General features: G+C 37.0%; 1 protein-coding gene across 2 annotated transcripts in view; it reads left to right on the plus strand.

The window, feature by feature from the left end:
* The window catches only part of Ir64a (Ionotropic receptor 64a), a 685241-nt gene extending 660512 nt beyond the window's left edge, over positions 1 to 24729 (plus strand). Inside the window, exon 12 of one of the 2 annotated variants that reach the window (XM_067757679.1) lies at positions 24433 to 24729. In XM_067757679.1, coding sequence (XP_067613780.1) covers positions 24433 to 24447 — 15 coding nt within the window. In that variant the 3' untranslated portion in view covers positions 24448 to 24729. Of the gene's footprint in view, positions 1 to 12840; positions 12863 to 24432 lie in introns of those variants that run through there. The other variant, XM_067757680.1, reaches the window with a different exon arrangement.
* Positions 24730 to 25640: the final 911 nt, after the last annotated feature.

Below are 25640 nucleotides of genomic sequence, written 5' to 3' on the forward strand. Positions count from 1 at the left end.
CTGGGGCAGAAACCTCACTTACCCACCCCCTTTATACAAACTGGTGCTGAACTGTTGCTGTTTTTGTGTTGATATTTCTAAATGTTATTATTTCACTTTTGATACTTTTCTCATCAGCGTTAAGTTGTTGACATTTAAAAAGGACAACGCAACCACCACCAATGCCAGAGTCAACAACGTGATTGTCCTCATCGGTGTAATGGCCACTTTTACTGATGAAGATCATTTGGTTGATGGCCGATTGTCTGTTGCTTTATTGTTGTGAGTAATTTACAACTATCTTATCAGTTGACTGTGAGTTTTTTTTATATTTCAAAGGAATTTTTTTTTAGTTATTAAACAGAACGTTTCTAGAGAAGGTAAGGGCAACTAAGGTGGTAGCTGCCCGAAGAGAAAGGACGACTGTTTGTAGCAGTAATGAACCTTGTGAGATCGCTTCTTTGGTGAAGATAGCAGTTTCAGCGAGCAAATTGTAGTGTCAGAAAGAATGTACTCTCGCTGCAAATGGGTGAGGCATGGTCCTTAGAACCTTGCGACTTCACAAACAAACCAGATCGTCGGCAGTATGTATTTTACTTTATTATTGTAAACTTTGACTTATGTAAGAAGTTAACCAATTGTTGGTTGTAAGGAGTTATACGCCTCAGAAAATTTACTCCCTCCAATGTTGCTGTACTAGAAGCCCAACACTGGGGGACTCTTGGATGATCTATGGATGCCAACGAAGCTTGAAGTCTCCTCAAGGTATTCGATTTTATGAAGTTGAGTTCTAATGACTTTGGCGCTGGCTCTATGTATTTAAAAATCGTTACCTTGTTTCTCTCGAGACTTCACTATACTGTAGCCTAGCTGCTCTCTCAACAGCAAAGAACTCTTCCTAAAAGACCTGCATGAGTCAGTAAGTATATACAACTATTTTATTTTATTGTTATTAATTCTCATTTTAGTTTAAGCACTAAACTTTAGTTTGGATCTATTGTGCTTGACCTTTCAGTTTTTTACTGCTTTTACTCCATATGACGAAGGGATTAAATGTCACGTCACCTAGATGTTTGAGGGTCTGCTTACCTAGAGCGACATGTTTCCAGTAAGTGTGAACCAGCTTTCCATCCTCCAGCTGACAAAAGTGACAGATTTAAATAACGGTTAAATTTAAGTTACAGTGATGTTATAGTAGACTATAGTGTCCTGTATTTAGACTACTGAGTGGCTCAGTGTTTAGACTACGGTCATGGGCAGTTAATTTTGTATCAACTGTTTGTGTCCCAGTTACTTTTTTATTGCTTTTCTAGGATATAACTTTTTGAGTCGATAAAAAGGCTTTGGACCATAGAAAGCTGCTATAGTAGTCTCCTTGGCTAGTTTGTCTGTGTTTATTAGGTTTATGCCGCTGCTGCTCGGAAAATCATTATGGAAAAACTTTTTTTTTTACTCCAGGATCATTTAAGAGTCCACTGCATTCAGCGAACATATTCGAAGTTGTTGTCTAAAACTGCAAGACACGTGAGGATGCCTAGCCTTCTGAAATAATGGAACTTCTAATGCATGGGTTTTTGTCGAAAATATAGTGAGCTAGCATCCCATTGGTAAAAACTTCTTAAACTTCTGCCCATAAATACCAACTTCCGCTTTTCCTTCATGAAATTTCGAAACATCCGTGAAACAGACGTCTGAGTGCGTCAGTAACTCGATTGTCTGGAGTTTTTGAGTGTAGAGGTCATCTCGTCACGTTGTTGCAATACGACTGACTAATCCACAGATGTTTCCCAGCCCCAGTTCCTGTTTTTACCCTAAGCGGGTTATCGGGCTGCAAGTATTCCCGTGGCAGGCTTTCCTTTATTTAGATGCGAAAAAAATCAATAGAACTAAAAGGTTCGACGTGATCGTATCAAATGGTCCAGAGATCGTCGAGAAGTATAATGCTTCTATCCGGAACATATCGGTTCATCAGAACTTCGTAAGCTATTAAGAGTTTCCTTATTTTCGGAGAGTGTCCTTATCGCTACAAGAAGAATTAATTACTTTATCCAATTTTGAGTTTTATGTAAAGACCAGGGCCACTACCTTCCACTGCCTATGAGCTCACCCTATCCCCCTCGAAGAATTCCATATATTCAATATCTTGCTGGCGTAATATAGTCAGTGACGAACGCAAACCCAGGTTTGATAGCGCTAGTTTGTACAGGATGGATTTTCTAAACCTAATAGACACTTTTGGAGCCAAACCCTGCACGCAAAATTACACGGGTACCAAGTGAAAGATGCCGTATGACGTTTCGGTACGTAAGTTGTTTACTGTATCTGATGTTCCTGCCGGGTCTTTGTAACGGTTGAATATATGTGTTGTAAATCCAATGTATGATTAACAGCAGCAATCCCCAGTTGTTTTGGAAAGTACTTTTGCGGCTATACTACACTACTAGAGCTCGCTTCGAACTCTCCTCAACATTAATTTTCCTGCTTAATTTGGATTCGAGGACTGATAAGGCAAAATATTTGGCTTCAAAAGAGAGCATTATCGTAGCGTCTTTTAAAATGCTTTAATAAGAGTCGCAATACCTAGAACGAGCTTAAAGCCGAGCTTCTGTTCCAATTTTTCGTAACCACTAATTTCGATAACCCACGCTCAGCCCATTGTGTTTGATCTCTGGGAGAAATTTAACTGTGATCAGTTTCACTAAGTCGACATGCGGCTTCACTCATTCCGTTTGCTCTAAAGGTCTTCATAATTTTATTGACTATTAGTATTAAAGGGAAAGTCGACTGCACGCTTCCATACATACTCAGCGTGTGACAAAAAGCTGCGTTGACGACTATACTTCTAACCTTGCAACTATAGAGCCGTGAGTTCAATGTCTTAGAAGTACCCTGGATTCTCTGTGTTGAGGAAGTTCTACAGAGTGTATTCTTATAGTCTTGAGATTTTCGGATTACACAAACTTCTCCACGAAAGACTTTATGCTATGTCCTTTCGGGCTTCTGAGCGACTTAGTTCACCTGGTTTGGGTATGAAACCAGCCGGTGGTTTTATGAAAAATATTGAGTGAAGAGGAGAGTACTCTCCTCTTGTAAGAGAAGCATCCAAAATAGCTTATTATTTCCATTGCTATTGGTTGGGACGTTCGCAATTTACAAAAAAGCAAATAGGTATTGACTGATATGAGCTCCCCTGCTGAAAGTCATGTATGTGAAATCTCTTTACCTTGGTGCCTTATTCGTATTAAAGTACGTCTTTCCCACATTCTATGTAAGCAACAAAATATTCGTTACTGACGTCAATTATAGCACTCATTTCGTGAACAATAAAAAACAATTTTTTCTCACAGCTTACATGCAGTAAAATAAATCCAAAAAGACATGTTTGTGGCTCAATTTTCACAGCGAATTCTCAACACTCAATTCCACTTAAGAACAAATTGATACACATCTAAGTGCTCTCCTATATGTACATACACGTCTACTTATGTATAAATGTATGTTGTTTGTGTGACGGAGTAAATATGAAATTGTATCCAAAGAAGTTTCTTCAAAACTTCAGCACATTTATTGGTATACAATTCTTTAAGCCTTTAGTAACATTTCCATGACTCCTCTTAATATGCATACATCTTTTACATATGTATGCACGATTGTAGATGTATGTGTGCACATTATAGTGGGCAAAAAAGTCTTTTCACGAAGTGAAAATACTCTTCTGTACAACCAAAGAGATAGCCTTTAAAAATTTTAGATTTATTATTCAGTATTTGGAGGACCTCATCACGACTAAATATTTTCCATACAAATCGTATAGAGACTTTCGAATTTGTATAAAAAGTACCTCAAGGCTCTAATGATTAGTGCCCAAATCACTAGCCATGGCCGCCACCGTGGTGTGATGGTAGCGTGCTCCGCCTACCACACCGTATGCCCTGGGTTCACACCCCGGGCAAAGCAACATTAAAATTTTAGAAATAAGGTCTTTCAATTAGATGAAGTGTTTGGCAAGCGCTCCGAGTGTATTTCTGCCATGAAATGCTCTCAGTGAAAACTCATCTGCCTTGCAGATGCCGTTCGGAGTCGGCATAAAACATGTAGGTCCCGTCCGGCCAATTTGTAGGGAAAATCAAGAGGAGCACGACGCAAATTGGAAGAGAAACTCGACCTTAGATCTCTTCGGAGGTTATCGCGCTTTACATTTATTTATTTTATTTAAATCACTAGCAATACTTAATCTTATAGAAAATTAAGCGGCCTTCAAAAAAGATTTCAAATGATTTTTTGCTAGCTTGGGCTGTTTTGTACTTAATCGAGATTGAAATTCAACCACAAATTGTATAAAAGTTCATATATGATTTGTAAGGAAAAACTAAAAACGGGATGAGGGGCCTTTGAAGATAGAAGGCTAAAATTTTTACAGGCTATCTTTTTGTATGCAACAATAATTTCACTACGCCAAAAGAAAAAAGCAAATTTGACCCACCCTAATGTGTTAACAAGTATGGGAAAGGGGTCTTTCTTTACAAATAAATGTTTGTGTTTTTTTCATTCACGATGTATTCACCATTAAGCATTTGTTGCTGTTGAATATTGTTTTGTTGTTTAGGTTATATAGTCAAGCAGCAATCTTTCGTTATCGGGTTGTAAAAAATGCACAGATGCTCTCAAACTAAAACCGAGTAAGAAATTTTAAGGCATCAAATGTATACGAACAAATTAACTTTTTAGTTTGATTTCGGTTCAAAAAAAGTCTTGTCTTTAGCCTTTGGTCCAAATTTAGGCTTGCCGACCACTGCAAGTCTTCTAGGCAATATATTCAACTTTAAAGGAGGCATTCAATGGGATGGTACTCACCGTTGTAGCTGTTAGGGAACTTAACCTCTACTCAGATGATGAGGGGCTATAGAAGCACTCAGCTCTGATACTGGGGATTGCTTGAACTCACTTGCGGTAGCACATAATGCTTTTTGATACAAACTATCTGGGTGTCAAGGCATATGGACATCCGTGGCCACTGTCAAATCGATTTCTTAGCAGGTACAGGCACGAGCGAATTGAACGTGACTGTGAGTGGAATTCTGCGGGCCACTTGTTCTCCTCTTCTGGACAGGCGGACCTCAAATCAACTATGCAAACGCTCAGCGAATGCCACCTTTTGCCATGTTTTCGAAGTCTTTCTGATTCGTTGTTAGCTATAAGCGCTCGATGATGCTATAAATGTTTACAAAGCTCATCAACAATAGTTTCAGTATACCAATATGAATTTTTTTGGACCCACCTTAATGTGTAAACAAGTATACGAAATGGGAAGAAGATTGGATTTTCAACAGGGCACTGCCCAATGCAAGTTCATAGGGTAGCCCAAATATACAGGACATCCCGAGGTTTGTGAGCTGTATGGAGGACGACGAGGTGAAATCATCAAATCACTTTATGCTAACTAACTTGAAGTTAGTATCACCGTTAGACTATGTGGTAACACAACGGACCAGCGTAAATGTATGCAAATGAGCTGTTCCTTAACTGAACAGCTGCCACCCAACTTAAACTAACTTAGACTGGTGTGTGGTAGACGGAGGTGCTAGATGACTTCAGGGTTTCCGGTATATGTAGTTTCAATAGGGCCGGGAAAAAACGACCAACAAACTGTTAGTTCTACAATATTTTAGAGTACATTCGAAAGTCAGAAATTGGAAAAGCTACGAAGGACACTTGGGTAAGATTCTGTGAAAGCGTCGAAGATTGCAATAAGTACACGAGACTCAGAAAATTGTACCTGCTACCTTGGAGTATCTGATAAAGCGAGGCTGTAGCAAGTATATGTGAGGTTAAAAGATCCCCAAAAATTCTGAAGAAGACCTATTTTACCGGTATTCCAATTGTGCGGGTATACATTCTCTTACCGCCAGCTTTGGCTAGAGGTTTGCTATCTCTCTCTGGTGTCTAAAGCGCTTGCCTAGCGATCTAATTATTTTACAAGTTGCGGTGTCAGATAGCATGACACCAATGGTGTTCTGTTTTCTCTCAGGTAAAATGTGGATCTACCAAATGCTGGCTGGCGGCCTAGTGGACTAACTGTTTTTGTTTTTTTTTTTTTGTTTGAAAAGAAACAGGAACCTCATTCTCAAACCGACTTCTTTTGTCCAAGCAATGTTGCTTCTTTAGATTAGAGTTAGAAGCTTGGAATGATACTTGACAGTTAGTTTTGATAAAAGCGAAATGGATGCTTAATAGAGCTGGCGGGACACGACATTCTCTCTCATCTTGAACTGATTTCGCGGCCAATAGCAAACTTTGGGGAACTTGTACAATAGCTTTGCCCCAAAAGCACCCAGCTAATGATAACGAGAATGTGATGCATTATTTTTAGATAGACGGAAAGAGAGAGAGACGGCATTAAAAAGTATTTGTTTTATTCATTAATTTTTAGCAACTCGCATTCAAAAGAATAAACACATTAACCTTTTTTTACTTTTATTTATTTGTTTATTTTTTTTTTTTTATTTGGCTTGTACACTTGTTAAGCAATCATCATCAATATCCGGAAAGTTGTTTAGTATTGTTAATATAGCATCACGTTACAACCCCTTGAAGTAGAGTGAGACTTGTGAGTCGTCAGTTGACGTAAGACGCATTTATTTTCACAGCTGATATAATTTATTTGATTTGTTCTTACGTGAGCATACATATGTTTGTACATTATAGTATACATGTGTAACTGACAAACACGCAGATGCTACTACAAATCGCTATAGATTATATTGTGTTATTGTTATATTTGTTGTTACATATTGCTTACTATATCTGGTTATATTTTTATATCTCACATAACACAAAACATTTACTCAGATATACATGGCCAGAGGCATGAGCACGCCCGCATGCAAACAGATGTATACGTATATACATATGTATATATATATAAAAATAAACAATATATTGTGAGAAAGCACATAAATTCGCTTTTTTGAATCAAGAAAATTTAATCGAGAGTAAATTGAATAAACTCGTTAAAATAGCTTGCCGGATGACGCGTGCCGATTGGCACTTGCTCAAAACGCTTACCAGATTTCTCATGCATGCAGTGACTTTCATGAGTTGGCCCAATAAATGTTTTGGTGTAATAACATCTTTTCTCATAGTATGGGCGAATCCAGAATGTAGGTGTAAGCGTAGGCGCAGTGTTTGGAACTGGTATGTTCTATGCAGGCACATAATGTAAGCGTAAATTTCCCAAATATTAGAGCTCAAACCCGCGGCCGGAGCCAAAACCGGTAATATTGTTCTTAGCTTGGAGCATGGTGAAATATTTCTTCTATAGCCTTTAAAACCACATTTTAGCCAGTTTTTACTTTAAGTTGATGAAAAGAGGAGGAAAATAGTTTGTATTCTGTTGAAGTCGTCTTCATGCATGAATGTATATACAATAAAAAAATAATATTAAATTTCTCAGATTTTTCCTTAAAGCCTTATTTTAAACTGTGAAATCGGAATAAATTTTTCGAAACATTCATTCATTTAAATAGTGTGGAAAAATGTGTAAAAAATAGGTTTGGCAATTTATTTATGTAGCTTTTCTCCGCTTCTGAACCACTGTGCGGCATATTATTTATTTGGCATGGAAGTGGTAACGGTTTGTTATCGTTGAGTTATCGGTTTATTCTCGACGGGCTATAGCGTATTATTCATTTCCTTTCAACGAAATATCGGTTTGTTATAAGTATGCTCTGGCCAATTTGTTATCGAAAAGTTATCGATATGTTATCAAGATGTTGGACATTTTTTAGGAAACTTTTAGATTTATTTTGGGAGGGTTATCAATTCTTTAGTCAGCATTTATTGATTTACTTTAGAAAGGTTATCGATTGATTGTCGAAAAGTTATCCATTGTTAACCAAGAAGCTATCGACATTTACCAAAAACCTATCGATTCGCAATCTAAAAGTTATTTTTTGCTCATCACCAAGTTATCAATTTGCTATCAAAAAGTTATCGATTTCTTATCAAGAGCTTATCGATTTGCTATCGAAAACTTAGCGATTTAATATCATAGTAGTTGTCGGTATGTTACCGAAACGATTTGTTAATATTTACGTTGTTGAAAGTTATCAATTTGTTATCAAAAATTTATTGATTTGTAATTGGAATGTTACCAATTTGTAATCGGCGTGTTCGTTACTATAGACGACTTTTCGCATTACTTCAAAACAGATGCTGATAAAACTTCAATATAAATTCGATAACACATTTGTGACCCGTCGATAAGAAAAAAAAAAATAAATGCATGAATATAAGGCGCGATTACCTCCGAAGAGATTTTAAGCCGGGTTTCTCTTCCAATTTGCATCGTGCTCCTTTTCAATGTTTCCTACAAATTGGCTGGACAGGACCTACTCGTTTTATGCCGACCCCGATCGGCATATACAAGGCAGATGAGTTTTGATGGCAGAAATACCCTCAGAATTCTTGCCAAACACTGCCGACGGCCGACCCGACTTAAAAAATTTTCTTCTAATTGAAAAGTCTTTTTCTAAAATTTTGATGTTGTTTTGTCCGGGACGTGAACCCAGGATCTTCGGTGTGGTAGGCGGAGCACGCTACCATCACACTACGACCCGTCGTTAAAAAGCCAATAAAAAAAAGAGCGAAGCCGATGACTCAGCCAAATAAGCTGCTTCAAAAACGAAAACTCGACGATAATCTCACTTTCAATAAAAAGCCGATAGTAATACAATGACTCGTCGGTATTGTTTGTTACCGATAAGAAACCGACGAAGATTCTCTCAAGTAGCCCGAAATAATTTGTATGGTAAAATTGCCTTTTTTTGTTTAACCTTTAACTTACTTACTTACTTAATTGGCGCTTAACCGTTTAAACGGTTATGGCCGTCCAACAAGGCACGCCAGTCGCTCCTTCTCTCTGCCAACCGGCGCCACTTGGTCACGCCAAGGGAGTTTAAATCGTTTTCCTCCTGGTCCTTCCAGCGGAGTGGGGGCCCGCCTCTACCTCTGCTTCCATTGGCGGGTTCCGATAGAAACACTTTCTTGGCCGAAGCGTCATCTTTCGTTCGCATAACATGGCCTAGCCGGCGCAGCCGATGCGTTTTAATTCTTTGAACTATGTTGATGTCTGCGTATAGCTCGTACAGCTCATCGTTAAATCTTCTTCGGTACTCGCCAGCGCCAACTCGTAGAGGTTTAACCTTTAACCTTTAGGGAATATATTAAACTCCAGAACCACCAATTGGCCATGATACAAGGCAACTTAAATGGTACGCAGCATGCCGTGGCGTAAACAATAAAGGGTTTCGAAGCCTGAAAAAACTCCGACGTAGCAGCGAACATTAAACAGGACAGTTTGACGGCTGCAAAACACGCTAACAAAGCGGAGGTTATTGAATTAAGTACGGATTTTAGAAAGCGACTCTCTTATAATACATATACATAATTATAAATTATAAAATAGCGGTGTCAGAGTCACGATACTAGGTAAAGTCTAGAATATAGTAAAAATAATAGAAGGTTAGGGAACGGTTTGAAAACAAGGTCTTTCCAACTGTTTATAAACGACATTAGTAAACAACGAACCGCGGACTGGAGACATGGTCTCTGAATATTATGGTCAGCAGCAACAGGTTTACACACTTGAGAGAAGAAGGGCTGAGTTGCAGTAACGGCGACCAGGCAACATTAAGATATCCGTGATGCGGATATGACATAAGGCATTTCCAAAAGCACAAGAACCAAAAACGATAACAAACCCGAAAGGCTTAGCTACGGATTGGTGATCAGGCCAATCCAACCGTGCAAATAGTGACGTCGGAGTGAAAACACTGCAGTTTCATATATAGTGAAAGTTAACACACGAACAAGGCCGCCTCTACCAGTGAAACTGAATAAATCGTGGTGCAACATAATCGAAAATTGTTGAAAAAAAAATATTAAGTAAAAAATAACAAGTAAGGAAGTCTACGTTCGGGTGAAACCGAACATTACATACCCAGCTGCGTATTAATACATATGCTTCTATTCTGAAATAATTTTAGTTTAAAATAAGTAAAGGTGTCTAAGTTCGGGTGTAAGCGAACATTATATACTCAGCGTGAACTTTAATTGTATATTTCATTTCAGATAAATTACTTGTCTACATAACACGTGGCACCGCCCCTTTAAAAAAATGTCTCCACCTTTTCCTGTTACAATAAAATTTGATAAGTGAAATATCATTGATTCAAAACTATTTTTTGCTAAGTTATAGCTTATTATTCTAGCCTACGACCTTTTTAAACTTGTTTTGTATCTAAGTTCCCGTGGTCTTTAACCGATCCCGTCCATTTTTACTAGAAATATTTTCTGCTATAAGGAAAATATGTGTACACAATTTCATTACGATATGTAAATTTTTCTTCGAGTTATGGCTCCCGAAACATAGAAAATTCCTTAGTCGTAAAAAGGGCGGTGCCACACCCATTTTCAAAAATTTTAGTGTTTTCCAACTTAATTTTATAACTCAATTAAAAAGTAAAATTCTATTGATACAAAGCTCTTTTTCGCTAAGATATAGCTTATTATTTTCGTCTATGACCCTTTTAAAATTCTTTTATATAAAAGTGGGAGTGGTCTTTAACCGATCACGTCCAATTTTTCTAGAAATATTTCCTGCTATAGGGAAAATTTGCGTACCCAATTTTATTACGATCAGTTAATTTTTCTTCGAGTTATGGCTCCCGAAACATAGAAAATTGCTTAGTGATAAAATGGGCGGTGCCACGCCCGTTTTTTTAAATTTGAATTTTTCGTATATGTTGTTATAAATCCACTTGGGAAATGAAATACCATTGATATAAAGCTCTTTTTGCAAAGATATAGCTTATTTTATTCGAGCGCGCCCCTTTTAAAATTCTTATATATAATAGTGGGCGTGGTCCTTAACCGATTTCGTTAATTTTCTTCAAAACATTCCTTATAGTAAAGGCAACCTCTCTGCCGAATTTTGTTACGATAGGTTTAAGGATTTTTAATTTATGATTAATAATATTTGTAAAATTGATTTTACCACAAGTGGGCTGTGCCACGCCTATTTAAAATAATTTTTACAAATTTTTATGAATAGTCTCAATATCAGTCCACACGTCAAATTTCAACATTCTAGGTGTATTATTTACTAAATAATAAGGTTTTTTTTTTTGTTTTCCATATTATATTATATGTATATATAAAAAAGGGCGTGGTTATCATCCGATTTCGCTCATTTTCAATACCAGTCTGTTCTGTGTCCAGATAAGCTCGTGTACTAAATTTGGTGACGATATCGCAATATTTACTCAAGTTATCATGTTAACGGACGGACGGACGGACGGACATAGTTCAATCAAATTTTTATTCGATACTGAAGATACTGTTACGAATATTAGCAAAACTGAGGAGTGCTGCCATCTCCAGGCCGATGCTAAGCAGTGACGTGAATTCACATCAATAATTCAATCATTATGTATCTACATAAACGAATCAATAATTGCGTCTACACATATGTACGTATACGAGCAGCGGAGCGGTAATGCACAAACACATGCATATATCTTATCTGAGTTGTCACAAGAGAGAGCAATAATTTGTGCACGTAGTTGTGGCTGGCGATTTTGTAGCCAAAACAACTAGTAAGTTCTGGAAATCGAAGAGCCTAGAAGTATGCAGCGTAAACTATAAAAGCGTGCCAAGCGAGTAAGAAGTAATTCAGTTTGATTTGAGTTGTCAAGCAGTTACGACTAAGACGATATCTAGCGAGCAATAGCAGTATTATTTTGAATAGTGGAGTTTCATTTGAGCTATCAGTTTGGTTATTAAGCTATTCGTTACACCGTTTGAGTGTTATTGTGAAGTATTTTAATAAAGGCCATTTTTCCATTATTCAATATTGGAGTTATTTATTCAACAGTTTAGCGATACGAACCTAGCAAAAGGGCAAATAAGAGGAATTTCCAGCAAATTCGTTACAATACGATTCTTTATACCTATACAACCAACCATTATCCAATCAAATTTATAATACCCTGTGCACAAGTACAGCGGGTATAAATACTAAAACAAAATAAAATATTTATATAAAACTAAAAACTGAAATAAAATTGAAAAAAATAAAATATAATAATAATAGTAAATGGAAAGTAATGTATTTTAAAAAGGCTACAATGCAACAAGAAATATTCCGCTCTTTAGGACGATGTACTCCTGCGTGATAGTGTACGAAACTGTAAGTAATCATCAACACGTTGACGTAGTTGGCAAGAGAGTGATTATCCCGGCGTATGCGACTCTGAAACTAAAGCGATGTGACCCAAAAGGTGTAGAGCCTTAAGCTCAACCAACCCCACGACGAAACACTTGATGGTAGTATCCGATTGAAATGGAACTCAGACGGTAAGAAGTTTAGTGCGGATTAAATCTCACGCTGATTTTGAGGCTTTCGATGCTTCCTTCTTTGAAAAAAAGAGAGAAGTTATATGCAGGGGCTTTCATATTGTGGAGTGATAGCCAGAGCTCATTCAGTGCATATTTTGGAAAAGCCCAGTTCTTTGCAAACAATTTGTAGTTTTTACTGACCTACTAGAAAAACAACTTTGAATGGGTACAAATTATAAGAGAAGACTCTAATGAAATTGAAACAAATTGAATAAAAGTTTATAATCTAAAAGATTTGTTAACACCGCAATATCTTAATTTCGTTTTAAGTTTCTGTTTTGTCTTGCCTCCGAACGACGTACAAACTATGTTTTGCGCTATAATTTTTGGCTTTTATCCATCACTTTATTCTTATATTTTATTTTTTACATACAATCATAGAATAACTCTTTTTCAGAACAGTCAACCTCTCAATAAAGGAATGGAGAAAGTCAACCTGCTTCAGGGATGCGTGGAAGTTGGACAGAAAGTTTGGAGGAGAGGTTTTCTGCAAGCAGCTCGATGTAAGCCGTAAGTTTAAGTTCCATGATCACAGCAGCGTCTTCCAGGCGGAGGATACTGCTATTAAGAATGCGGTATATGAGATGCAGTCTAGTGCTAATACGGTTAAGGAATTAAACATATACTAGAATAGCCAACTGGCTTTTCAAGCCCACGATTGCGGTTGCGTCGAATATTTTCATATTAAAAACATATGCTTGCCAGTCCCGTACCTCTTAGATTGCATGAGTATAACTTGATAAATGACGATGGATGTAGCAGAACGGAGTTCGCCTGGCGTCTGTAGATGGACCTTGAATCAGCTAAGCCAACGCTGGGCAGAGTAGCGCCATTTTTTATTTATCGGGTTTTGATGGTTTATTTTCCAATGTGAGTCCATGCGGCACGCTCTAACATATTAGAAACCCTATAGATGCATGGTGGAGGACGAGGTGGATCATCGAGACACTTCCTACTTTACTCTCCAGCTTTTACCAGAGCTTAGGGAAAGTTTCCGGTCTGAGCCTACTGGGATATCCGATGGACTTACCCAGGACTTATCGGTCGTAACTACTTCTACGAAACGGATCTATTAGAAGCTACAGCTTACATAGCCGTTTTCTTATGTGGTATGACAACAAATCTTCATTTTGGGCAAGGAGCTTCCTGTGCATAACTCCATAAATTTCATCTTAATGTATCTGTGAGTAAATACCAATGCATAGAGTTAACTATAGAGACTCTTATTAAATTGCCTCCGATTGATTAGAAGCCATTATCTACGCACATCTATGAGTTAATCAAAAGAGCACTGCTAAAGTTAACTAAACTACATAAATCTGTTTCTAATTATTGGGACGTGTCATAAAACTACAAGCTTTCTTAGCATACGTGTTATATATCCGTACATGTGTATGTATGTGAACGCACACATATAGAACTTCTGCAGAATGACAGTAATCACAACCCATAAAATCAATTTAAGTAACACCCGAAATGTCAAAAGACGAACAATGAAATAATGGAAAGGCAAATATAAAACAATCAAATTACACCAAGCGTATAGTAAAATTGTCACTCGGGGCACGCCAAAGTAATTTCAACTTGAATTGCCAAAAAAAAGGCAAATTTTTGTAGAGAAAGAATATAATACAATCACGTGAACGCACACAAACACATACACATACAATGCCCAAGCATATGGACAACAATAAGGTTATGCTATGGCGGCCACAGATGACATGACATTTTCTGTTGAAAAAATTTGGGCAATAAGAAGAAGAAAATACACAGCAAAGGAGGTAAAATATGGTGCACGTGATTTAGTGCAGATTCATCGTATGAGAAAAAAAAACAACAACATTAGGAGGCCAGTTCATTTTGCTTTGGTTGCGGACTATGCCACAGATGAGGCCACCAAGTTTAAAAATGGAAAAAATCAAGGCAAATCAAAGAAAAAAAGGAAAGAAGTGTTATCGATCAGGTGTATCGATTTGTTTAAGAAGTGTTTTAAATTTGCAAGTTTTCGAAAAACTATCGATTTGCTGTCGATATTTTATTTAATTGTTATCGCCGTGTTACTGATTTCTAATCGAAAAGTTATCAAATTTTTATCGAAAAGTTAACGAATTTTCGTCCTTAAGCTATCGATTATTTATAGAATAAATTAAAGAATAAATGTAACGATTTGTTTTCGAAATTGAAAGATTTCCTAGTTAAATATATCGATTTGTTATATAGTGTTACCAATTCATAAGCGGCTTGCTATCGAAAATTTATAAATTTGTTATCGAAAAATTATCGATTATTTATCAAAAAATTATCGATTTGTAAAGTGAGTATTAGCAATTTCTTACAGGCATGGTACAGATTTGTAATCGAAAAAGTATCGATTTATAATAGGTTGGCATTGTAAAATTTAACGATTTCTTATCAAAATATCACTTGTTATAAAAAGTTTTCGATTTTTTCTTGAAAAGTTATCAAAATTGAACAGTTATCTCTTGAAAAGTTATCGATTTGTCATTAAATAGTTAACGATTTGTTATCGAATATCATCCACTTGTTATCAGAGTGTTGTTGTTAGCGACAACTTTTCAATTTGTTATCGATAGAGTCATTTGTAAAATCACCTCTTTTGTGGCCTAACTTCAACCCATGTTGCGAGCTCAAGTTAATTTAAAATATTCGTTTTCTAGACGTACACTTGTCTGCTTACTAATCGAACTTGACGATTTTTATGTACTCAAACTCAAAAGCACATTCTTATGGAGAAAAAAGCCAGATGGAAAGCAATTGCAAGAGAGAAATTAGGGGAAGTGTGAGAGGAAAGGACTTAACAGGGAACATAGATAAGTGCGGTTGTGGAAACGAATATTGTAAAGGTAGAAAAGTGTTAGAAAGGGAGGTAGCGGGAATGTTAAAAGAGAGAAAGAAGAGAAAGCGAGGAATGAAAAGAAGGGGAAGGAACGAAAGAGAAAGATAAATAGAATATTTGGGAGAAAAAATATGCAGGTATGAAATATAGAAAGAAAGTGGACTGTGGAAAGGGGGCAGAAAGAGACGGAGAGCAAGAAAAAAATCTGCGTGGCTGAAAAGAGGAGAGAGAAATGGAAGGCGAATGAAAGAAAAAAAGTAACGTAGGGAGGGGGTTATAAGGAAAGAGTTTTTCTGAAGAGCTTCTTTTCTAATTCCTTTGAATTTGACTGAGAGCAGCATCTCCAAGGCAGATGAGATTTCACTAGATATCTTTTACATTCGGAGTATTTGCCAAATATTTGCCGTGGGGCAACCCCGCTTAGAAAAACTTTCTTATAATTGAAAAAAATTGTTTCTAAATTTTTGATCTTGCTTTGCCCGGAAAATGAACCCAGGATCTTCGGCGTGGTAGGCGGAGCACGCTACCTCCACACTATGGCGGCCGCCGTAGCCTATGACCGTCGAAAATACTCAACACATCTTTACAACATTTTTCGAGTAAATACAACTGGTCACCCGATATTTCTTTGGGTTTGTAATTTAGAAAAGTGGGCGGTGTCACGTCCCATGCTTTATAAATTTCATTTTGTCAAAACTTTGAGTCTGTTACGCTCAAACTACTGTTAATTGAATATATATAGCTATATAGATATTTCTATCTGTAAAGAGTTCTGGAAAAGTGGACGTTGCAACGCTCTTTCTTGAAAAACTTAAAAATCGAGAGATTATATATATTAAAAAATATGAGTGGGAGGGGATGTGGACGTGACTGTGATAGTGGGCGTAGGAGTGTGAGTGCGAGTGAGAGTGAGAATGGGATTATGGATGACTTTGGGAGCTGGAGGAAGCAGTGGAATGAGCTCGAAATTGAGACAAAGGGAATAAGCAGCACAAAAAAATGAAAATACCCTATATCTCCGTAATTATTTTGAAGAGGTACCAGATAAATTAATGTTTACCGAGAAAGACCCATTCTACGTCAAAAACTAAAGAGATGTCAACCGTCCGCTCAGCCATCATCTCATGACTGAGCAAACAAAATTGAGATTGTTGCTTCTGCTTTTATTTCTGCAATCAATTATAATAAGAGTTATATTTGTGGCAGGCAAAAGCAATCAGTGACAGTGAAATGAAAATGATGACTTTTTTAATAGTTTTTTGTATTTCTTATGTGCAGAAATACTGTGACTGATACGCAACATTGACTTAACTACCAAATCGTTTGAAAGCTTTTGATTTTCATGCTTTAGTGAAGCATAAGTAAATGTGTGTGTGTGTGCGTGTAGCGCTGTTAAGTGAGCATAATATTTATTGCTTTCACATACATTAATATTGTCATAGTGTCAAGTGGGTACTACATTCATTTCAGCACAATCATTAGGCGTTTACTTCATTTGCAGAATGATTTTACTGCACGCCATTAAATTTGACGCGACCACAAAATGACGAATTCTAAATAATGCATAAACAAGCAAGTTTGTGATACAAAGCTAACAATTTGAGAAGCATCTGAAAATATTTCGAATATCGCTCGAACAAAGGAGTGAGGCTGCTGGTTTTACGAGCATTTCTATTGGTGTCCCATTTAAGAGTTTCATACACCAACTGCAAACTCTGCGAATGCTATTTGTAACTGTTCATGCCAACCACGTCCGGTGTCAGTGCGGCAAATATTGATTTAGTACTTTCCTCTACCACAGCTGTGAAACGATTGAGTTGTCCTTTGTGCATGCTTAAATGTATGAAAGACGTGACGTATGAGTAATATTTTTCGGAATACTAGAAATACATATCTACGTGTGGCATATGGTGAGGGACGGAATCCACGTTATTTGAAAAAGTAACGAGATGTGGTATTGCAAATATTTCTGAAAATTCAAGTGAAGATAATGATAATGTACAAACGCTTCCAACATATAAAGCAATCGAGTATTTGTGTAGCGCAACCTTTTTCAAGGAGGAGCCAGCGCAATTTATACCTAATGCAATTTTTAATCTCATCTTCCCTCGGCAATCCTATTCATTCAAAGGCCCTGGTGACCTCGAATTTCTCACGGAACGAGGGGTTTCACGACCAAGAAGGTCATATCAAATCATGCCATGTAGAGAGGGGCTAATATCTTAATGGTGCTATTTTCCCTAACGTATTGTAACGAATTTAGGGAAATTCTGGATATTATGCACTTTCTGCTAACGTCCGAATCGCTAAACTGTCGAATAAATAACTCTAATATTCAGTATTGCAAACTGGTCTTTATTTAGATTGCTTTGGGAGTACTTCACAATTGTACTTCACTTCACAACTAATAGCGTGTTTAAATCAAACTGATCAGTCATTCCTCAGCTTGCGCTGCTATTATACTCTCTGTTGCCTCGTCCGCATATTCCTACTAAGACGTTTCGTCTTCTAGAACTGTTGTATCTCCTGCTTGGTAATTGAGCTATATGCGTGTGTATGTGTGAGTAGCAACTTCGGCTTATGACTAAATATGTGTGTGTGTGTGTGAGATATTTCTTCACCTCGAGCTGCTGGTTATGTGTGTGCATGTACGTTATTTTGGCTGGTTACTGTATTTGTTGTTGTGATTATTTACTAATAGCATAGTGATGTTAATATTCGTCACAGTATTGTAGCTGTATCCGGCAAAGCGTCAGCAACACCAGTCTCCTTAATACACAAAGAAGCAGAACCAGACATGCGCGGCTTTCTTTACCTAGTAGTTTTTCTTCCAACTACCCTCCAGGAGATGGAGAGGAGTAATTCACTAAGGCAACATGTAGATGCATTGTGATACTGTGTAAGAAAATGGTGAAGTTAGCCATAGTTACTTCAAAACTGTTGTTTATTAATTTTGAATAAGCCGATCTCAACCCTACATAAACTTTTCGGGGAGCCGGGTGAGACGAATTCTAATACCCAATCGATATCCATAAAACCGTGATTCGTCAAGTATCATAGCTGGTAAATTATTCTGCGTAGGCAGCCACTGAACTTTCGAAGAAAAGTCCCCCGAAATTTTAATGGACTTCTAGGCATTGGCGACGGCGAATAACGAAGACGATTTAGTGATGGGCTGTACGAGCTCATCGACGTCAACATACTCCAGCGAATCAAAATGCAGCGGCGGCTTTGGCTAGGCCATGTTATGCGATTGATTGAAGATGCTCCGGCCACGAAAGTATTTCTATCGGAACCAGCCTACTGAAGCAGAGTAAAGGGCGGCCCTAATTCCGCTGAAAGGATCTGGTGGAAAACGATTGAAATTCTTTTCTAGATATCAAAAGTAGATATGATGTGTAGGGGGCATCCAACTTTTTCTCGATTGTGGCTCCTACTCACCTACTCAACTTCGACAGTTATGTTATGTGAAAATTTGCCAAGTGATTGTTTAACCCCTTCCAGATGTTCAGAAAAGGCCAGTGAATTTTTTGTCGTCTAAATATTCTTAAATTTGTTTTATTTTGAATGGAGACTGATTCTCTTGAAATAACTTTACAAAATACACGATGAGATGCCGATAGATACCTCTGCGAGTCGTTAGCCCTATGTTCAGGTTAATTTGGTCCTCCATTGTTTTAAGGAGTAACAAGGAGAGACTGATTGCTCTGATATCTATAGGTATTATAGGAAACTTAGATGACAAGGCGCATTAAATCATTGTATATGAAGGCCAATTAGCAGAAGTAAATACCCATATTACAGGACTATTGTTAGGTCTGATGAGTTTTTGGTCTTTAAAGAAACAAAAGTCCAGATTACTTGGCATTTTCCTGCTTTGAAATTAAAGTGATTTCGACCATACTCCAAGATTTGGGAGAGTACCCGAACTCCGAAAATTTGGCGTAACTGGAAGTGACACAGCTGAAAAAAACTTCCACAGATCTCAGAGGTAGCGTAAAACTTATTCAATCGCGCTACGGGGTCTAACCTTAAGTAAGCTTCAGTTAGTAATAACAGAAATATTGACAGTGTAAGGCCTTCTCACTCCATGAGATATAATTGTTGGTTATCTCCGTTTATTTGTTCCACCCTTACATCACGCTATAATTATGAGCTTTCGTCTACAATAATATCGTTCCAAGTTTGGTTGCAGCAGAGTTGCAAAATAGTAGGAAATTTAACCAGTTTTCCAATCTCCGATTTCAGTAGACCCAAGCTACGGTAAAAACTCAATGTGGTGCTTATACAGAGATAAAATAGGTATCTGCAAAGAGGTGCTTACCACAATCGTTCTAATCTTCGTCCCTACAGCTTGTATAGTATTTCGGTTCCATACACCACTGTGATCTGCGACAAGAATCACCCCCCCCCCCCCCTCCCCCAGCGGTTAAGGGGGCTAAGAATATACCCGCAGTAGGTATGCCTGTCGTCAGAGGCGACTAAAATACCAAATTGATCCAAGGGTTGTGTCGCGCAAATTTGTCAACCTCACATACCCGTGGCGAATCCTGTTTCATTAACAGGCGAAGCTCTGGCGACCCCGGACTCCTGATGGATCTAAGGAGTGAGAGGGCGGAATGGCCTAGAAGGTTTTATGTGGTCATAACAAATCTTTTCCGAGATGGTGAGGCTAGTGCCTTTATGGTGTTTGTTACCGGAACGTACCGGATCTGCATTCGGCAAAGGACCATCAACATCGATAACACTCTCCAAGGCCTTAAGGAGTATCCTTATCGCTACAACAACAACAACAAGAACAATAACAACAACATCAGGATCACCGTTGTGATGCGTTAGTTTAGCGTTCACTGCTTGAATGCTAGAGAAATTTGCAAAAGATGTCAGATTCGTAAATAACAACTGACGAACGGCCTCTTCAGTGGCGCACCGTTCTCAAGTAAAAACCATTTCCTACATTGACATAAAGTTTGGAGTCTTACAAGGGAATGGCTAATAATTATATTAAATAGAGCTATCATACCGTTATTATCTCTGTGGGATTCTGGAGCTACTGCTGTTACCAAAAAGAGGATCTATGTAGCTAGTCAAGGGAAGGGATCCGGAATATCCAGTATGACCCAATCTAATGTGGTCCAAATCGGAATTGTGGTCTGTCAGCATGAAAACTTCCTTAAAGTTAACCATACAAGTTCACTGGGAGTAGGTTGCGAATATTTTCTAGAGCCTTTGTGGCTGCAGTGGAAAATGGCACTTATATATGATTTGGTTGATTGCTTCTTCTTCATCTTCATCTAGATACTAAAAGTAAGACAAAAGAAGGTGACGAATGTGTAATGGCTGTCATTTCGTTTTCATTTTTGCAAGATTTACGTGACTTATGATAAATAACATCATATGTTATAACACATTGAACTCACATGCTCATAGTCTGTTATTACTGTTATCTTTATTTTAGTTTGAGAAAGTTTCCTTGCACTTTTGACAGCAAAGTTTTGAAAGAGAAAATTAATTACTTTCACCATCAAATCTTTTGCGAAAACTTCCTCACTTTTATAAATGGATGAACAGTTACCCTTGCATATAACAAATGCACATAAAAGTGCACATACAAGTATGCGTAAATATGTATGTGTGCAAAAGTTCCCTGCAAAAAATACGATTAGTATAGGATTAATCCGGGCCTAATCGCAAAGAAGTATGCGATCAATCCCAGTTTTGATCTCTTTGCATGAGTTGAACTGTTCCATTTTGTTTAAGCATATCCTATGAAGAGACTAATTGTACCCATTTGTAGCTGAAAGGTATCGATAGCACCAATCCTCTTTGTACCCATATGGGAACACATGAAGACTAGTCCCTTTTCGGTTCAATAAGGACTCAACTAGAGCCTAGTCGCATTTTTCATGGCAGAAACACAACCAAAGGGTTTGCCAAGCAACCAAATCTATTTGATGTTCGCCCGCTTTTCGAAAAGGAATAAAAATATGCTCCGAAAATTTAACCCTAATTCTGGCGTAATTGTTAAGTCCTAGTAGTTTAGGTTCGGTATATGGCTCCGCATTTTTCTTAAATAATTCGAAATATTCCGAATAAACCGGCCACCGTGGTGTGATGGTAGCGTGCTCCGCCTATCACACCGTATGCCCTGGGTTCAACTCCTAGGCAAAGCAACATCAAAATTTTAGAAATAAGGTTTTTCAATTATAAGAAAATTTTTCTAAGCGGGGTCGCCCCTCGGCAGTGTTTGGCAAGCGCTCCGGGTGTATTTCTGCCATGAAAAGCGCTCAGTGAAAACTCATCTGCCTTGCAGATGCCGTTCGGAGTCGGCATAAAAACATGTAGGTCCCGTCCGGCCAATTTGTAGGGAACATCAAGAGGAGCACGACGCAAATTGGAAGAGAAGCTCGGCCTTAGATCTCTTCGGAGGTTATCGTGCCTTACATTTATTTATATTTTATTTTAATTCGAAATAATCACCTGTAATCTTTTGCATTTTACTCACGTCGTTGCCGTTTTTTTAAAATGGGCTACATACATTTTAAACGGCCTAATCCCAACTGTACTCGAAAGAGACTTAAGAGGTTCAATTATGCCCAAATGAAGACAAAAGAGATCAATCGGAGATCAGTCTCTTTAGGGATTAAGCTCGAAAATTTTTGCAGGGTTTTGTTGATGTTTTTACAAGAGTAGATGTGTGTGTGTGCATATGTATTAGTATACTAGACAAATGTGTGACATAATAACAACTAGATAAACACTTATGAATATGTTATTAACACAAACTTACATACATGCATACATACAAATATTTATCTAGATTAGGCAATATTTAAGCATTAAGCTAGACAAATATTCACATCAGTATAGGTTACATACATACCTACAAACATATATAGTTATTTATGCACAGGCATGAATATATAAATTTTAATCCAGATAAGCAATGGTTTGCTGCTATTCTCAAGTTTTAACACTCCAACAAATAATATGTTGAGTGCCATAACCAACCATAAATTTACAAATGTTCTGGCATAAGTAGTTAACTTAATATGAGTGTCATTAGGCATACAATTTAAACAAATATAAATACTCAATTAAACATACATTCACATATGTGCGTGTGTGTGTACAGTACAGTTAACATCATGAATATGCAGAAATAACTTATTTAATGAGACTTTTGAAGCAATTAAGTCCTTTACTAAGCTACACTTGTGCGAGGATAAATATACACATACATACATACATAAGAGATATATTCATTTGTGTGTGTCATCATGCGCTACAAATGCATTCCATTTCGCAGAAACACTAAATATAATGATTTTCTTGCAAATTCAGATAAAGCTATAAACTTATTTATATATATGGGGTATTCCATCCCATTTCGACCAATTTTGAACCCGACCCCTTTAGAATTGGCTGAAAGTTTGTCTTCTTTTTCTAGCTTACGAAAGACGTTTTTCAAATTTTTTTATCCAACTCAAAAAAAGTTATGAATTTTTAAAAACACACCGTTTTTGTTTTCAAAATGCTATAACTTTTTCAAAAATTGACCGTTTGGGATATTTTTTTTTAAATTTGTTTTTAAATGTACTTTTCGGAAAAAATACAAAAAAATTTTTAAATTTTTTTTTTTTGTAATTTTTCAGTTTTTCCAGATTTTTCGAAATTCGCCATTTTTTTCTCATAAAAAACTTTAATCAATTCTGCAATCATCCCCACTAATCCCTGAGTTGGCCGATTATTATTAATTTTTTTTTTTTATTTCATTGAAAAAAAAAAATTTTTTAAATTTTTTTGTATTTTTTCCGAAAAGTACACTTAAAAACAAATTAAAAAAAAAAGATCCCAAACGGTCAATTTTTGAAAAAGTTATAGCATTTTGAGAACAAGAACGGTGTTTTTTTTAAATTCATAACTTTTTTGAGTTGGATGAAAAAATTTGAAAAAAATTCTGAAAAACATCTTTCGTAAGCTAGAAAAAGAAAAAAAAATTTCAGCCAATTCTAAAGGGGTCGGGTTCAAAATTGGTCGAAATGGGATGGAATACCCCATATATCTCTGTATGTCATATTCCATACTAAATTGCACATCTATGCATACCATCAGAATTAAACGCTTGGAATATCCCACCAACTCAAACTGCGCTGGTAGTGTTGCTCAACGTAATTTTTCACAACCGAGGAAACCAAATTCAGACATAGCGGCATATAGAGAGCTTCTTTTCGTGCTGTCGTAGGTGGCTTTGAAATTGAACTAGGAGTTGATATGTGTCACTTTTTTTGCAGGTTTTTTTTTTACCGATTTGGGCGCATACTGAAAATCTAGTCATTGGTAGATTAACCTAGTCTGAAGCCGCACTGATAAGGTCATATCAGCCGATTCTCGGTGAGCGTTAATATTTCGCATATTACGCTTGAGGGGACCTTATATGCGAAATTAAGAAGGTTTATTCTGCGATAGTTAGCGCATGTGCAGGATTCCCCTTTTTGTGTACTGGTCAAAGAGCACTAGGTTCCAAGCGTCATACATGCACTCGTCCATCCATATTTTGCGAAAGAAGCTGATGCATGTGCCTAACCAAAACCAGGTCAACGTTTTTGAATAGCACCCCAGGTACCCCATCAGCACCTGTGGCAATGTAGTCGATGTAAAGTCCTCGGATCGCGTACACATTTAGGACACCGAAAGCGTGCTTTGCGTCTATCAAAACGTGGTCGATCTGTTTGTGTGTATTTCGATCGAGGGACAGCTATGTAGCTTGATCTAATTTTTATGCATGTACGTCGTGCTGCATATGACCATATTTCGATCTATGTTATTTATACTGAGGTTCTCCCTCCAGCGGACTATGCTCTGAACTTTCACGGATCTATTTTTATATTCTTCAAATACTTACTTCATAGCGTTCACGTTTTGGAAGCATTTGGGGAACACTTTTTATAATTTGGGATTGTTTACGGAATCAATTCGGCTAGTTTTATGAATTATTTGTGAGTTTTTTTATGGGGACCATTTTGGGAAAGTTTTCGGGATCGGATTAATTGCCATTTATTAAAAGTCCTTATATTACGATTTTTCCAAATATGTCTTTAGAGAGGAATTTTATATTTCAAGATTTTGTTTTACAGATCTCGGAGATATAAAAAAAGCACGGCTACAACAACAACAACAACAACAACAACATGAGAAATTGCAAGCAACTCTATGACTACACGTAAATTCAAGTCAGACATATTTTCATGAATAATTTTGTATATATATGTGTTAGTAAATACGTTTTTATGTACATATGAATATTGCTTTCGTGAAATTAATTATGAAAACTTTCATGTACGCACCTTTAGAGCTTAACGAATTATATCTAATAAAAGCTGATAAAGCGAACATTGTGGTGTGTAAATATTTATGTGCATAGGTGTTTTGGTATTCTTTGAAGCATATTTAAGTTCATAAGCTTAATATTTAATATTGACTAATATAAATACATTAATTTTAAACAACTTTTGATCAGAGTTGTTTATATATGACAATTGTCTATACTTCTTAGTAGATTAATGTGTAAGGCTTTGTTTTAAAATTTTGCCAAAATATTAATTTAAATTTATTAGTTTTCATAATGTAGTATCTCAATAAAGCTTTAGGTTTTTGTTGTTATATCGGCCTACTGATTTGCAAGATCGCGGGTTCGAATCGAGCTCAAGGCCTAACAATAATTTTTTATCATTATTATTATGATAAATTTTTTTTTAATTGAAAAAATTTTTAAATTAGAATAGAAGAAAGAAAAAAATGTTTTTGATAAAAAATTATTGTTAGGCCTTGAACTCGATTCGAACCCGGAAGCTTTTGATTTATTGAAGAAATTTAAAAACTCGCACAGGGGTTTGACGTTGAAGAGTTAACAGTACCAGAAATAAATAATTTTAGGCTCTTCTATGATGTCGACGAGATTTTATATTATTATCGGCATGTTATCGTTGAGTCTTCGGTTTCTCTATGGTTCCTTATCGGTTATTTATCGACGGGGTACAGATTATGGGTGACTCTAGAATGTGTTTGTACGATATGGGTATCAATTTAAGGGAATTAATGAGGGGTTTAAAAGGGAGTGGTGGTAGTTATATAGGTGGACGCCTTTTCGAGATATCGCCATAACGGTGGACCAGGGGTGACTCTGGAATGCGTTTGTACAATATGGGTATCAAACGAAAGGTGTTAATGAGTATTTCAAAAGGGCGTGGGGTTTAGTTCTATAGGTGGACGCCTTTTCGAGATATCACCATAAAGGTGGACCAGGGGTGACTATAAAATGCGTTTGTACAATATGGGTATAAAA

This window comes from Eurosta solidaginis, chromosome 5 (genome assembly GCF_040869045.1).
Source record: "Eurosta solidaginis isolate ZX-2024a chromosome 5, ASM4086904v1, whole genome shotgun sequence".
Classification (NCBI taxonomy): Eukaryota; Metazoa; Arthropoda; class Insecta; order Diptera; family Tephritidae; genus Eurosta; species Eurosta solidaginis.